This window comes from Oncorhynchus tshawytscha, unplaced genomic scaffold, assembly GCF_018296145.1.
Source record: "Oncorhynchus tshawytscha isolate Ot180627B unplaced genomic scaffold, Otsh_v2.0 Un_contig_4934_pilon_pilon, whole genome shotgun sequence".
NCBI lineage: Eukaryota > Metazoa > Chordata > Actinopteri > Salmoniformes > Salmonidae > Oncorhynchus > Oncorhynchus tshawytscha.
In genome coordinates, this window is record NW_024609814.1 from 746,681 (window position 1) to 761,780 (window position 15,100).

Sequence of the window (15,100 nt, forward strand, 5' to 3'; positions counted from 1 at the left end):
AGAGAGTGTTTCTGCAGATGTGGGCGTGCACAAGCAAGGGGGGAAATGTGGGTGTGAGTACGGACATGGACACGGCCAGGGAGAGAGTAACCTACTTTCAGAACTATTGGGTACTTGGTCCTACTTGGGTACTTGGTTCTGATTAGACATGACGTACCTGTAGGATCGACGTCCCAAATTCCACAACAAGAATAAGAAGGTCCCCTGTAGATCAGGAACGTTCCAGCCCAGTGGCGTCGTCACCAGCACAGACGATACCATATCAACAGGTAGGCGCCATAAACTTACTAGGTATTGAGGGGCTCCTTTAAAGTGATGTCACAGTGTGTGCCATGCACTGTATGTAACCTGGTACAGTGTAGTCCTTCTTGTGTGGAGAAGTTTAGCTTTATCAGATTATAAATTCCTGTTACAGATCTCATTTGTAATATGCTGTTGGTTTAATGTTTTCAATTCAATGTTTATTACATGGAAAACATATTTTACATACCACTAGTTGTCCATATAAAATAATTGCCAGCCATAAAAGAAAATATGAAGTTTATATGCAATACCCCCTGTGGGAAATGTATATTTAATGATGATCACATTTCCTGAAGCTCCTTTGATCAAGTTTAGCCTCGTTGCTAATGAGGAGAGATATTAGCCTATTATATTATATCCCACTAATCTGCATCTTCCCAACTCCCTGTTACCTCACGGCACATGGGAATATCATGGGACAGTCCCATTGCTGGTTAGCTTTGTGCTCCCTGTACAATACACTATATATGCAAAAGTATGTGGACACCCCTTTGAATTAGTGAATTCGGCTAGTTCAGTCACACCCGTTGCTGACAGTTGCGTAAAATCGAGCACACCGCCATGCAATCTCCATAGACAAACATTGGGAGTAGAATTGCCTTACTGAAGAGCTCAGTGATGTTAAAGATGGCACCGTCATAGGATTCCACCTTTCCAACAAGTCAGTTTGTCACATTTCTGCCCTACTAGAGCTCCCTCACATGAAGAGTAAACAAAAAAACATCTGACCAACTGGGAACATTTTGTCAGTCCACACAAGAAGAAAAGGCTCATTCTAGCCGTTTAGGTTTAAGGCAAGAATTAGTGTTCAGGTTAGGTTTTGGGGTTAAAGTTCAAGTCAGGGTTTAGGGATAATAGGATTTTGAATGGGAATCAATTGTGTGTCCCCACAAGGTTAGTTAAACAAGACCGTCTGTCTGTGTGTGTGTTCCTAAAGAGGGGTTTAAAGGAGCTTTCTTTCTCACAATAGTTAAATGTTTACTCCTCCCTACTGTGGCGAAACATCATTTTCATGTGTGTGTGTCCCCCTCCTCTTTCATAGCCCAAGGACCTGTTATTTTCTCAAGTGGAGGAACACTCATTTACATATCCATTTGAAATGTATTCACTGTTGGAATCCAAGTCAGGCTGCGTCCCAATGTACACTACCTTTGTGGTTGACTTGCACGTTTCCAATATTCTTATATGTTGTAAAAAGTATGATCTACTTTGAAGATAGAAATGTAATGGTTAGAGGGGACAGCCTTGTCTGTCACAATATCATTTATCTGTAAAAAGGTGCATGTCCAATCTTGATATTCTAGCTCTATCCACAACATTTTCCCACCAATGAATAGCCTGCAGGGCAGGGGGTGAACCAATGAATAGCCCGCAGGCCCCTATGGCCAGTTATAAACCCATCACCCCATGTCCTATCCCATGTTCCTCCATTCATACTGAGAGCAGACAAGCCTGGACACCTTAACAGGGCATTGTTATGTGAATGTAATCACGTCCAGGTCAGGACATGGCATTGTTTTCTGAATGTAATGTGCAGTATGCCAGGCCAGGACCGCTGCACACTGTCGTACTGTCCCAGATCTACTGTTCATCCCATTGGTTCACCCCCAGTCCTCTCTGTTCTGTCCCACATGCCTCTGCTAATGATTCCTTACAGCGCGTGCCAAAACCCAGGGCACTGTGTGTGTGTGTGTGTGTGTGTGTGTGTGTGTGTGTGTGTGTGTGTGTGCGTGCGTCTGTGTGTGTTAAAACCCACAGTACTGTGAATCACACTGTGAATGGTTTAGCAGGGAGGGGCAGCAGGGAGGATGGAGGCGGAATCTTTTTTTTCTGTCTGGTGTTAGAAACTGGGGACCTGAGTAACCAGGAAGAGAGAGAAGGGGGAGGCTAGAGAGTAAGTGTGACTGTGAGAGAAGGGGGATACATGAGATGGCTAGAGAGAAAGTGTGACTGTGAGAGAGAGAAGGGGGATAAATGAGATGGCTAGAGAGAAAGTGTGACTGTGAGAGAGAAGGGGGATACATGAGATGGCTAGAGAGAAAGTGTGACAGAGAGGGAAGGGGGATAAATGAGATGGCTAGAGAGAAAGTGTGACTGTGAGAGAGAAGGGGGATAAATGAGATGGCTAGAGAGAAAGTGTGACTGTGAGAGAGAAGGGGGATAAATGAGATGTCTAGAGAGAAAGTGTGACAGAGAGGGAAGGGGGATAAATGAGATGGCTAGAGAGAAAGTGTGACAGAGAGGGAAGGGGGATAAATGAGATGGCTAGAGAGAAAGTGTGACTGTGAGAGAGAAGGGGGATATGAGATGAGATGAAAGCTGTGAGAGAAAGATAAATGAGTGACTAGAGAGAAAGTGTGACTGTGAGAGAGAAGGGGGATAAATGAGATGGCTAGAGAGAAAGTGTGACTGTGAGAGGGAAGGGGGATAAATGAGATGGCTAGAGAGAAAGTGTGACTGAGAGAGTGGAAGGGGGATAAATGAGATGGCTAGAGAGAAAGTGTGACTATGAGAGAGAAGGGGGATACATGAGATGGCTAGAGAGAAAGTGACTGTGAGAGAGGGAAGGGGGATACATGACTGTGAGAGAGAAGGATACATGAGATGGCTAGAGAGAAAGTGTGACTGTGAGGGGGATACATGAGATGGCTAGAGAGAAAGTGTGACATGAGATGGAGAGAAGAAAGGGGATAAATGAGATGTCTAGAGAGAAAGTGTGACAGAGAGGGAAGGGGGATACATGAGATGTCTAGAGAGAAAGTGTGACTGAGAGAGGGAAGGGGGATACATGAGATGGCTAGAGAGAAAGTGTGACTGTGAGAGAGAAGGGGGATAAATGAGATGGCTAGAGAGAAAGTGTGACTGTGAGAGAGAAGGGGGATAAATGAGATGGCTAGAGAGAAAGTGTGACAGAGAGAGGAAGGGGGATAAATGAGATAGCTAGAGAGAAAGTGTGACTGTGAGAGAGGAAGGGGGATACATGAGATAGCTAGAGAGTAAGTGTGACTGTGAGAGAGAAGGGGGATACATGAGATAGCTAGAGAGAAAGTGTTGATTACAGTAAGGATGGGGAGAAAATATGCTATAATGGTTTTGGGGCTTAAGTGATAAATTGGAAAGTGAGGCTGTTTTGGAGTGTAAATGAACCTATTCAACTTGTTTGAAAGGGAGAGAGAGAGAGGTGCCATGGCAATAATGAGGACAAAGTACAGACCCATTGTTCTGCTCACTCAGCTGGTGTACAACACTCGCATGCATGTGTGTGAGAGAGAGCATTGCTGAGCCTCTGGCTCTGAGGTGGTTAAGCACATTAAAGATTGACCCACTCAGCAGAAAACTTTCCAAGTTGCACTGCAGAGGTTGCCTGGCTACCCAACCATATTGCTCCATCTAAGCGCCACGCCCATGAATGTTTCTTCTCCTCACTGAAGTACGTAGCGAACTACAGAACAGCGGAAGAATTCAGTTTGAGTCGTCAGGCTACTGCAGAGGAGGAGAATCGTGTGTGTATTAGTCATTTTTTACCTCATTGCCAAAGACTAACACAATGCAATACAATACCATAACCATTCTGCAATGCATTAACAACAACAACTGGTTGGCATTATAACAGGTGTATAAACCATTTAGCTTTACAACAGAGTGAATGGTGTGTCAAACAGTAAGGAGTATGGGAATACAGTATGAATGACATAATACAACAATATTTTACTTTATGCGTTTGTAGCCTAGAGGACAGAAAATCGATCTGAAAATTGGTCTGAAAATGGGTTTCCACGCCAGGTTTGTTTTTTGTTCAGCTCCGCTAATCGTTCAATTTCCTCTCTGTCCTCTTTCTCCCAGACCGACCTGCTGAAGACTGACTGTTATAAACTGTTCTAGTCCAGACTGTTGTTTCAAGTCAACAGAGCCAGCCAATTGGCAGTCTATCCGTCTCATCATGGCAACAATGGAGCCGGTGGCCAACCGACAGAGCTCAGCCGACTCATTGGTCGAGTGGGCCAGCGAGGTTTGGGGGATGGAGGAGGGCGAAATGGACCCCACTCTGGCCCAGGACACTACCCCTCCTCCTCACCCATTGGTCAAACAGGCACCCAGGGCAATGTCAGAAGCCCTGGGGTCGGAATCTCCAGATGCTGCAAAGCCTAGACCCCAAGTGTCTCCCTCAAGTGAGAACCTTACAGACTCAACAAACAAAATGGCAGAGGTGGTTCCTAAAATGGAGCAGGAGGCACTTTCTGGGATAAATCAGGTGCCTAGTAATAGAATCCAGGTGGGTGATAGTGAATTGGAACGAGACCTTAAAATGATAGATAACACTCACTGTGAGAAGGAGGAAGATGCTGTAGCTTTTCGGTCGCCGCTTGCCTGCACTGGCCAAGCCTCACCTGCAGAGTGCGCTCCAGAGACCCAGCCATATCCATTGGAGGAGGAAGAAGAAGAAGAGGAGACCATTGACTGTATCAGTGATGGTAAGGTGGAGGTGATCTCTAACCCTGTAGAGGAGGAAATGTCGTCATCTGACAGCCAGGGTAGCCAGGAGTGGCCTTCGAGATCTCACCTTGATGACGTTGTGGAGGAAGACAAAGAAGAAGAATATGGTGCCAAGGAAGACAAAGTAGAGGAGTTTCAGTCTGTTGAGATGATGGAAAATGGCTCTGTGCGGTTGCAGTTGAATACAGAGCGTCCAGCTAGGAGTGAATTTGAGCAGGGGCTGTCAGAGACGGTGTGTACTACTGAGAAGGCTTCTGTAGAAGGGGGTCCTGTTGAAACTAGCAGTAGCCCCCTATCAGTGCAGGTAGCTGACAAGCAAGAGGTTAGTGAGTGCCCAATCAGTAGTGACAGAGAGAAGACCTTGTCAGACAATAACAACCATGATACTATGAAGGCTGCTGAAACTAGCACTACCTCCCACTCTCCACTAAAAAGAGAGCGTTCCGATGACATATTCTCTGAGTCCCCGGAAAATCCTGAATCAGCTCTTGCCGGTGATGGAGAGGAGAACCAGAGTGTTGACTCCAAGCCTTTAGACATCAGCTCAGCCCGGAGGCAATGGGTTAGGCTGGACAGTACCAGAGGCAAACTCCCTCAGCCTGAGCAATCCACCTCCTCTAGATCCTCCTCTTGTAGCCACCTTTTAGACCTGGCTCAGCCCCCGGGTGTAGTTACACCAGACAAACAGCAGGGGGAGTTGTTACGAAATGTCACTGCTGCCCTGACGCATCATAGTAACCAGGAAGTGGCAGCACAACAGGTGTTCAAGGGAGCAACTCTTGCTCCGCCCCTGGCGACAGTTGCCAAGGAGCCAGCTAATCAGGTCAAGGCAGATCTCCTTGGCTCTGGCTGTGTTGTAGTGAAAGAGCAGGCGGGTGGAGAGAGAAAGGTGGGAAAGAGGGAGGGAGACAACAGGCAAACAGGTGGAGAGAGAGGGCAGAGAGCGAGTGGACTTGGCGCAGCGGGCGAGGCAGACAGGAAGAAAAAAGAGAAACGGAGCGAAAAAAAGAAGACAAACCCTGGGTTGTTGATGTCGAGAGACAGTCACAGCAAAGCTTCCAAGATGAAGTTGGGAGGGGACTTGTTCGATGACAGCCAGAGTGACAGCGGTGTATCTGCCGATTTCTCCCCTGGTAGTACTGTGGAGCTCCAAACCACCACCCCCACCCCCACCCTCACCTCGCCTCCGGCCGACGAGACCCCCATCGAGAGGGAGATCCGTCGGGCAGTGCAGCGTGAGCAGTCCCTCAGGAGATCCAGGGGCCTCCACAACAATCCGCCCACCCAGGAATATGTGGACATCCCCCTAAGGAAGTCAGTCTTGACTGAGACCCTGCCTTCCAAGTCAGACAAGAGCCAGGGGGGGAAGGACCGTCTGTTTGCGGGGAAGAAGATGCAGAAGGAGATCAGTGTAGAGACCCAGAGGGAACAGGTCCTGGTTCGACTAGGGAAAGTTAGAGGTTCCTATGACAAGGGGACAGTACGCCAGCTCAAGGAAAGGAAGAAGTTATTCGAAGCTTTCCAGGAGCCCAAGGAGACATCCTCGATGATATTGTCCCAGATCAAGGCACCCTCCTGGGCTTCGGCGAGTGACCTCTCCACCCTGGAGATCCAGGGGAACGACGCTTCATCTGTGTCTTTTGTCGGAGGCTCGTTCGGGGAGAGAAGACGTAGTAGCCTGGAGCTGACCCAGAACCAGAGCCCCTCCGGAACACCTAAAGGCATCACTTACACCCCTCCTGGGGCCCCTGTCCCCCGGGGCCCCACTCTCTCCGAGAGCGCCGGGGGCCCGATCATCATCCTGGATAACCACCACCACCTGGTTCTCCCCGCTCCGGCCCACGTCCACCACGTCTCCAAGCCCCTCAGGCACTCCCACAGTACGGGCACGCTCACCGAGACACAGGGCCTCACCGTGGTCGATTCCGCTTCTATATACTCCTCAACCAGTGCACTCAGCGGAGAAGAGAGAAGGGTTTTTTGGAGGGATGAGGATGGAGGGAGGATGGATCAGGAGGAGGAAGAGGAGGTTCCAAAGGAGAACCCCTTCTTCAAGCTGCGCTCCTCATCGGTGTCTCAGGACAAGGTGGAGCAGGATATCCGGGAAGCCAGGGAGAGAGAGAAGGAGCTGCGGAGGCAGAGGAGCAGTCTGTACGGGGGAGGAGGAGGAGGAGGAGGAGGAGGGGGGAGGCCAGCCAGTAGGGAGGTACAGAGTCCCACTTCTCCTCCTCCACCTCTACTACTACAGAACGGACTGGTGACCCCTGAACTATCTGTTACCCCCTCATCGCGGTCAGCCTCTGCAACACCAACAGGTTAGTGTATAGTGTGTGTGTTCAATTGTTTCCGTGTGTGTGTGTGTGTGTGTGCTTCTGTGTCAGTAGAGATGATGAAAAGACAATGTAATAGTTCAGTGAGGATATTATTTAATCTCCCATTGGGTCAGGTAGTGCTACATCAAACATCTAATACAACATTCTCACTGTCATCAATAGTTCTGCTCCAGAGATCACAGTCTTTGTGTGCATCCCAAATTGTACCCAATTCCCTAAATAGCGCACTACTGTTGACCAGGGCTCTGGTCAAAAGTAGTGCACTAAATAGGGAATAGGGTACCAAAGTCGTGCACGGAATAGGGTGGGTGCTGTTTGGTAAGCAACCTTTGCCAGCAGGCTGAATGATACACTACTGGGTAACTGATTAAACTAGAGTTGGGATCTTCTGTACAATTAACTGTCGGATCAAAAAGTGAGTGAAAATATCTGAAAGTGAAAATCACTGACTCATGTCTTGACCCTTCATTGTGTCAGCAAAACACAAAGTGCTTTAGAAAATCTTTTCCAAGATGAATTGTAGAACCCAGCCTAGAATATATGCTTGTGAGGCAACTTTAGATTCTGGGAGTTAGTAGACACTAAGGGATGTTTAACATGACAGAATATGTAATGAGCTAATACAATCTAATGGTTATACATTTCAGGGCGTAAATCGCCCTTGGAAATCATTTAAAGTGCTTAGTGATGTGACCAGTATGAAAAATGCTTTTCAAATAAAGCTGTTATCACAGTAATAATTAGTGCCAGTATTATTACGATGTGCTGTGCCAAGGCAAGCTGTGCGTATTGTGTATGTTGTCAGCGGTAGGCCCAAAGTAGCTGCCAGAAAGACAGGGACAGGCTGATCTTAGGTACAGTGCTGAATAGAGGAACGCCAGGGTTAGGGTGTGCTAATACAACAAGAGTCCTCTGTGACTCACTGTCTGAGCAATTATAGTTTTATTGTAAATTATAGATCATTATGTAACCATAGTTTCCTCTCCTCCTCCCACTCTCTCCAGCACGACAGTCTCTTGGGAAGCTGGGCATGTGGCCTCCACCACAGACAGATGAGTATCCGGATAGCCAATCAGAGGTATGTTATATCCTTCCCTCACCAAACGTAATCTATATAGGCCCAGGAGTTTTCCTGAGTAGGTAAAAGGTGGGGCTTAATCATACACTTTGACGAGCGCTCTTAGCGCCCGACGAAACACTGGGGGCTCAAAGTTTATTTCCTGGTTAAGTCACAAGATCAGTAAAACTACCTGGCCTTAACAGACGGTCGCCACTAAATTATCACAGCCACAAAGTCGTAAACACTGCCTATTTCTTCTTAAAATTATATTTTAAACCTTATCCCGGACTTTAACCACACTGCTAACCTTATCCCGGACTTTAACCACACTGCTAACCTTATCCCGGACTTTAACCACACTGCTAACCTTATCCCGGACTTTAACCACACTGCTAACCTTATCCCGGACTTTAACCACACTGCTAACCTTATCCCCGACTTTAACCACACTGCTAACCTTATCCCGGACTTTAACCACACTGCTAACCTTATCCCGGACTTTAACCACCCTGCTAACCTTATCCCGGACTTTAACCACACTGCTAACCTTATCCCGGACTTTGACCACACTGCTAACCTTATCCCGGACTTTAACCACACTGCTAACCTTATCCCGGACTTTAACCACACTGCTAACCTTGTCCCCAACTTTAACCACACTGCTAACCTTATCCCGGACTTTAACCACACTGCTAACCTTATCCCGGACTTTAACCACCCTGCTAACCTTATCCCGGACTTTAACCACACTGCTAACCTTATCCCGGACTTTGACCACACTGCTAACCTTATCCCGGACTTTAACCACACTGCTAACCTTATCCCGGACTTTAACCACACTGCTAACCTTATCCCGGACTTTAACCACACTGCTAACCTTATCCCGGACTTTAACCACACTGCTAACCTTATCCCTAACTTTAATCAAACTGCAAACCTTATCCCGGACTTTAACCACACTGCTAACCTTATCCCTAACTTTAACCACACTGCTAACCTTATCCCTAATGTTAACCACACTGCTAACCTTATCCCTAATGTTAACCACACTGCTAACCTTATCCCTAATGTTAACCACACTGCTAACCTTATCCCTAATGTTAACCACACTGCTAACCTTATCCCTAACGTTAACCACACTGCTAACCTTATCCCTAACTTTAACCACACTGCTAACCTTATCCCTAATGTTAACCACACTGCTAACCTTATCCCTAACTTTAACCACACTGCTAACCTTATCCCTAACGTTAACCACACTGCTAACCTTATCCCTAACTTTAACCACACTGCTAACCTTATCCCTAATGTTAACCACACTGCTAACCTTATCCCTAACTTTAACCACACTGCTAACCTTATCCCTAATGTTAACCACACTGCTAACCTTATCCCTAACTTTAACCACACTGCTAACCTTATCCCTAACTTTAACCACACTGCTAACCTTATCCCTAATGTTAACCACACTGCTAACCTTATCCCTAACTTTAACCACACTGCTAACCTTATCCCTAATGTTAACCCCACTGCTAACCTTATCCCTAATGTTAACCACACTGCTAACCTTATCCCTAATGTTAACCCCACTGCTAACCTTATCCCTAATGTTAACCACACTGCTAACCTTATCCCTAACTTTAACCACACTGCTAACCTTATCCCTAATGTTAACCCCACTGCTAACCTTATCCCTAACTTTAACCACACTGCTAACCTTATCCCTAACTTTAACCACACTGCTAACCTTATCCCTAATGTTAACCCCACTGCTAACCTTATCCCTAATTTTAACCACACTGCTAACCTTATCCCTAACTTTAACCCCACTGCTAACCTTATCCCTAATGTTAACCCCACTGCTAACCTTATCCCCAACTTTAAATTAAGAAAAAATAAACATTTGTTTTCATGATTTTGACTTTGTGGCTGTGCTATCTACAGTCTTAGAAAAAAGGGTTCCAAAAGGGTTCTTCGGCTGTCCCCAAAGGAGAACCATTTTGGGTTCCATGTAGAACCCTCTGTGAAACCAAAAAGTGTTCTACCTGGAAACAAAATAGTTATTCAAAGGGTTCTCCTATGGGGACAGCTGAAGATCCCTTTTAGGATCTAGATATCAGCTTTTTTTCTAAGAGTGTAGTGGAAACCATAACATACCCAAACAACCATGTCCTCTCTATACTTCATACCCAAACAACCATGTCCTCTCTATACTTCATACATAACAACCATGTCCTCTCTATACTTCATACATAAACAACCATGTCCTCTCTATACTTCATACATAACAACCATGTCCTCTCTATACTTCATACCCAAACAACCATGTCCTCTCTATACTTCATACATAACAACCATGTCCTCTCTATACTTCATACATAACAACCATGTCCTCTCTATACTTCATACATAAACAACCATGTCCTCTCTATACTTCATACATAACAACCATGTCCTCTCTATACTTCATACCCAAACAACCATGTCCTCTCTATACTTCATACCCAAACAACCATGTCCTCTCTATACTTCATACCCAAACAACCATGTCCTCTCTATACTTCATACCCAAACAACCATGTCCTCTCTATACTTCATACATAACAACCATGTCCTCTCATACATAACAACCATGTTCATACATAACAACCATGTCCTCTCCATGTCCTCTCTATACTTCATACATAAACAACCATGTCCTCTCTATACTTCATACATAACAACCATGTCCTCTCTATACTTCATACATAACAACCATGTCCTCTCTATACTTCATACATAACAACCATGTCCTCTCTATACTTCATACATAACAACCATGTCCTCTCTATACTTCATACATAACAACCATGTCCTCTCTATACTTCATACATAACAACCATGTCCTCTCTATACTTCATACATAACAACCATGTCCTCTCTATACTTCATACATAACAACCATGTCCTCTCTATACTTCATACATAACAACCATGTCCTCTCTATACTTCATACATAACAACCATGTCCTCTCTATACTTCATACATAACAACCATGTCCTCTCTATACTTCATACATAACAACCATGTCCTCTCTATACTTCATACATAACAACCATGTCCTCTCTATACTTCATACATACCAACCATGTCCTCTCTATACTTCATACATAACAACCATGTCCTCTCTATACTTCTCAACATTTAACCCAGTCTGGTTCCATATATACTGTAGCACCAGATCACATGTACATTTTCCATTGGTGGCATTTTCTCAGTGAATTCAGCCCTCAGAGCTAATAACACCACATCTGATCATAAGGAGCTTCCTTCATCAACTGAGATAAGAGAGAGAAGGGGGAGAGAGGGAGGGAGAGAGAGAGAAGGGGGAGAGAGGGAAGGAGAGAGAGAGTGCAGTGGATTAGAAATGTGAGTAGAGTTTGGGTACGGAAAAGAGAGAGAGAGAGAGAGAGAGAGAAAGAGCAAAAGAGAGACAGAATGAAAGTGGAGAGAAAGAGAGAGTCCCTCCTGAGTTTCTCCACGGTTGCTCTCTTGGGTTACACATCTCTCTGAAGCTGAAGTGACTACAAGATTAGCATCGGCTGACTGCAACTTTATAAATCTGACATAATTGTAAACCAGTCTGACAGCTAGAAGCACTGTTCCCTAGACTGAGCCCCATGCAGTCCCTTTAGCCTGGTCCCAGATCAGTTTGTGCTGACAATGATCAAAGGGGTTCAATTGGCAAGAATGCACAAAGGGATCTGGGACCAGGCTACAGTCATTCTGCCTGCTACATTATCTACAGTGTTTATCTACACAGACTACTGATAAGAAAGATTCAATAATAACGGATGGAGGGAGAAAGATGGCGATGCTTGTCAACTTAGAGCCCTGAAAATAGCATGACATGGTTATGGATTACGGTCTAATAGATTCACATTTGAATTAGATGTTTCTTTTTTAGCTTTATCTTTAACTGCATTGTTGGAAAAGGACCCATAAGTAAGAATTTCACTGTTCGTCTACACCTGTTGTTTGATCCATGAGATGACCTCAAATCATCCTTTTTCATCATCCCCTCTTTTCTAACTTCTCTACCCTCTATTAAAACTCCCTCTATTATAACTCCCTCTACTCTCTATTATAACTCCCTCTACTCTCTATTATAACTCCCTCTACTCTCTACTATAACTCCCTCTACTCTCTATTATAACTCCCTCTACTCTCTATCACTTATAACTCTCTATTATAACTCCCTCTACTCTCTATTATAACTCCCTCTACTCTCTATTATAACTCCCTCTCTATTATAACTCCCTTATAACTCTACTCTCTATTATAACTCCCTCTACTCTACTTATAACTCCCTATTACTCTCTATTATAACTCCCTCTACCCTCTATAACTCCCTCTACTCTATTATAACTCCCTCTACTCTCTATTATAACTCCCTCTACTCTCTATTATAACTCCCTCTACTCTCTATTATAACTCCCTCTATTATAACTCCTCTACTCTATTATAACTCCCTCTACTCTCTATTATAACTCCCTCTACTCTCTATTATAACTCCCTCTACTCTCTATTATAACTCCCTCTACTCTCTATTATAACTCCCTCTACTCTCTATTATAACTCCCTCTACTCTCTATTATAACTCCCTCTACTCTCTATTATAACTCCCTCTACTCTCTATTATAACTCCCTCTACTCTCTATTATAACTCCCTCTATTATAACTCCCTCTACTCTCTATTATAACTCCCTCTACTCTCTATTATAACTCCCTCTACTCTCTATTCCCTGTCATTATAAATCTCCTCTACTCTTTCTCTTTCTCGATGTCCCCTTCTCTTTTTTTCTCTTTTCACTTTCTACTCTCTTTCGCGTTGTCTGCTTCTCTCATATTTATCTCTTATCTCTTTCTCTCTCTCTCTCACACACACACTTGTCTCCCTCTCTCTCTCTTTCTACTCACTCTCTTTTTCACCTTCTCTTTTTTTCCAGGGCCTCCAGAGCCCACGGACCCCCAGACAGAAGACTCCTCTCCTGCAGCGCTGGGAGTCCGGCCAGGTCATGAACGGCCATGGAGGGGAGGAGGACTAAGACAGGCCTTGTGTCAGTTTGTCCTTTTAGAGCATTATGAACAAGATTGCATAGACAATGGGGGACGTGACCCTAGATCAGTACTCCTATTATGAGACGGTCTATGAATATAGGCCCGGATCTACTGCTGAAAGCTCAGGGGACGGACAGGAAGAAACCAGATCATTGGAATGAAGAATTGGAAACAGACAACCAGGGAAGTAGAATATCTGAAAATGCACTGGAGAAACAGAGGTTTTGGGAGTTGGATCTCTGGACTGTTGGAACCATTTTAATGTCATATCAGAACTTTGGAACTGAACTGTAAATTGGAGCTTTGGAATGTAGTGGGGGGGGGATTGGAACCAATGGATGGTCATTGGAAGATGTTTTTACCAGAAGAGACTGGCTGAGTCTCTACAGTACGGTTTTTGTGAGGGTTGAAGGACGTTGAAATGGGTTGCGTTGTATTGTTTCTGAAGCACATGTCTCAGCATGGATTTATATGCATATGTATATAATGCACATTTTGTGACAAATCTATTTTGGGAGAATATTTCCTTCCCCGTAGTTTCTATTTACTATAGATAAGCTGTTTCTACAGAATGTAAGTTGGCATTATGATATAATTATGTGTATTTAATAAGTGATTAACAAATGTAACCTACATTCAGTCAGCTACCACAAATCAAGTCAGTCACCATAGTAAATACTGCAAAATCTAATGTATGATACCATTCTAGCATAATCATTCATCAGAGATGGTGTTTTTATGCAAGATGATTTCTGGCACATACAGTATGTCTCTGATTTCCATAAAGTAGTCAAGATGAACAAATACATACATGTAAACCCAATGTCTTTCTGCGTCCATGTTTGTGTCTGATTGCTACTGAAACACACCTTCAAGGAAGAAGGACTAGGTGCACACACAGTAGTGGTGATGTGAGGAGCTGTTGTATCAGCAGGGTGGATCCCCCACTGTCACAGGATAACTCACGAGCCTTGCCCAGTTTTTACTGCCTTTGGGCTGGGCTGACACAGGCCTACGGCGTCCAAATGTCATACACTCAATCAATGAATGACAGCATAGTGACAATGACATCAATGGTGTGACTTAGTAGAGTTTTGTTTCAAGTTAAAACGCCTAACATGTACCTTGCCCTTTTTGGGTGGTTGTGTCGAACAATGATTGAGCTAAACACGCACTGGAAGTTGCGGCTGGCAAACTTGAAAGTTGGGAAAGTTCTGTGCAACTTCCAGCGCGTGTTTACTGTGAACACTGAGGCTGTACCCGCTTTAAGTTACAGTTTTAACAGTGACCAAGTATGGGGTATTGTATGGGGTATTGTATGGGGTATTGTATGGGGTATTGTGTGTAGATTGATGGGGATTTTTATTTTTTAAATCCATTTTAGAACAAGGCTGTAATGTAACAAGATGTGGAAAAAGAGAAGGGGTCTGAATACTTCCCGAATGCACTGTACTTCTTCTGCGCTCTGTGCCGTAGAGTTGTGCCTCAAGGATGTGTTTTAGGTCCCCTGTTGTTTGTCTGTAGTTCAATTAAATTGGGAGAAATATTGAGGCAGCTGATGTACGTTTTTATGCGGATGACACTGTTCCTTAGTCAAGTGGCAGCAGTTTGACTTTGGCTTTTGAAAAAGCTCAAACCTGTTTTAACATCATTCAACAGAATCTGTTCGATTTGAAGCTTGTTCTGAATTCCTCTAAAACCTGTACGGAATTTTCCAATAATAAACACTGAAACCCTTGGAAACCCTCCAATAATAAACACTGAAACCCTTGTAATTAATACCTTGGAAACATCCAAATATCTGGGAGT

The 15,100-nt window shown here is 44.5% G+C and overlaps 1 protein-coding gene across 1 annotated transcript; it reads left to right on the top strand.

Annotated features, from left to right (window-relative positions):
• The first annotated feature begins 73 nt into the window (after window positions 1-73).
• LOC112238537 lies at window positions 74-14,578 on the top strand. Its single transcript, XM_024407109.2, has 4 exons — window positions 74-269; window positions 4,147-7,112; window positions 8,135-8,208; window positions 13,180-14,578. The coding sequence occupies exons 2-4, from the start codon at window positions 4,244-4,246 to the stop codon at window positions 13,276-13,278; spliced, it is 3,042 nt and encodes a 1,013-aa protein (XP_024262877.2). The 5' UTR covers window positions 74-269; window positions 4,147-4,243; the 3' UTR covers window positions 13,279-14,578.
• The last annotated feature ends 522 nt before the right edge of the window (window positions 14,579-15,100 follow it).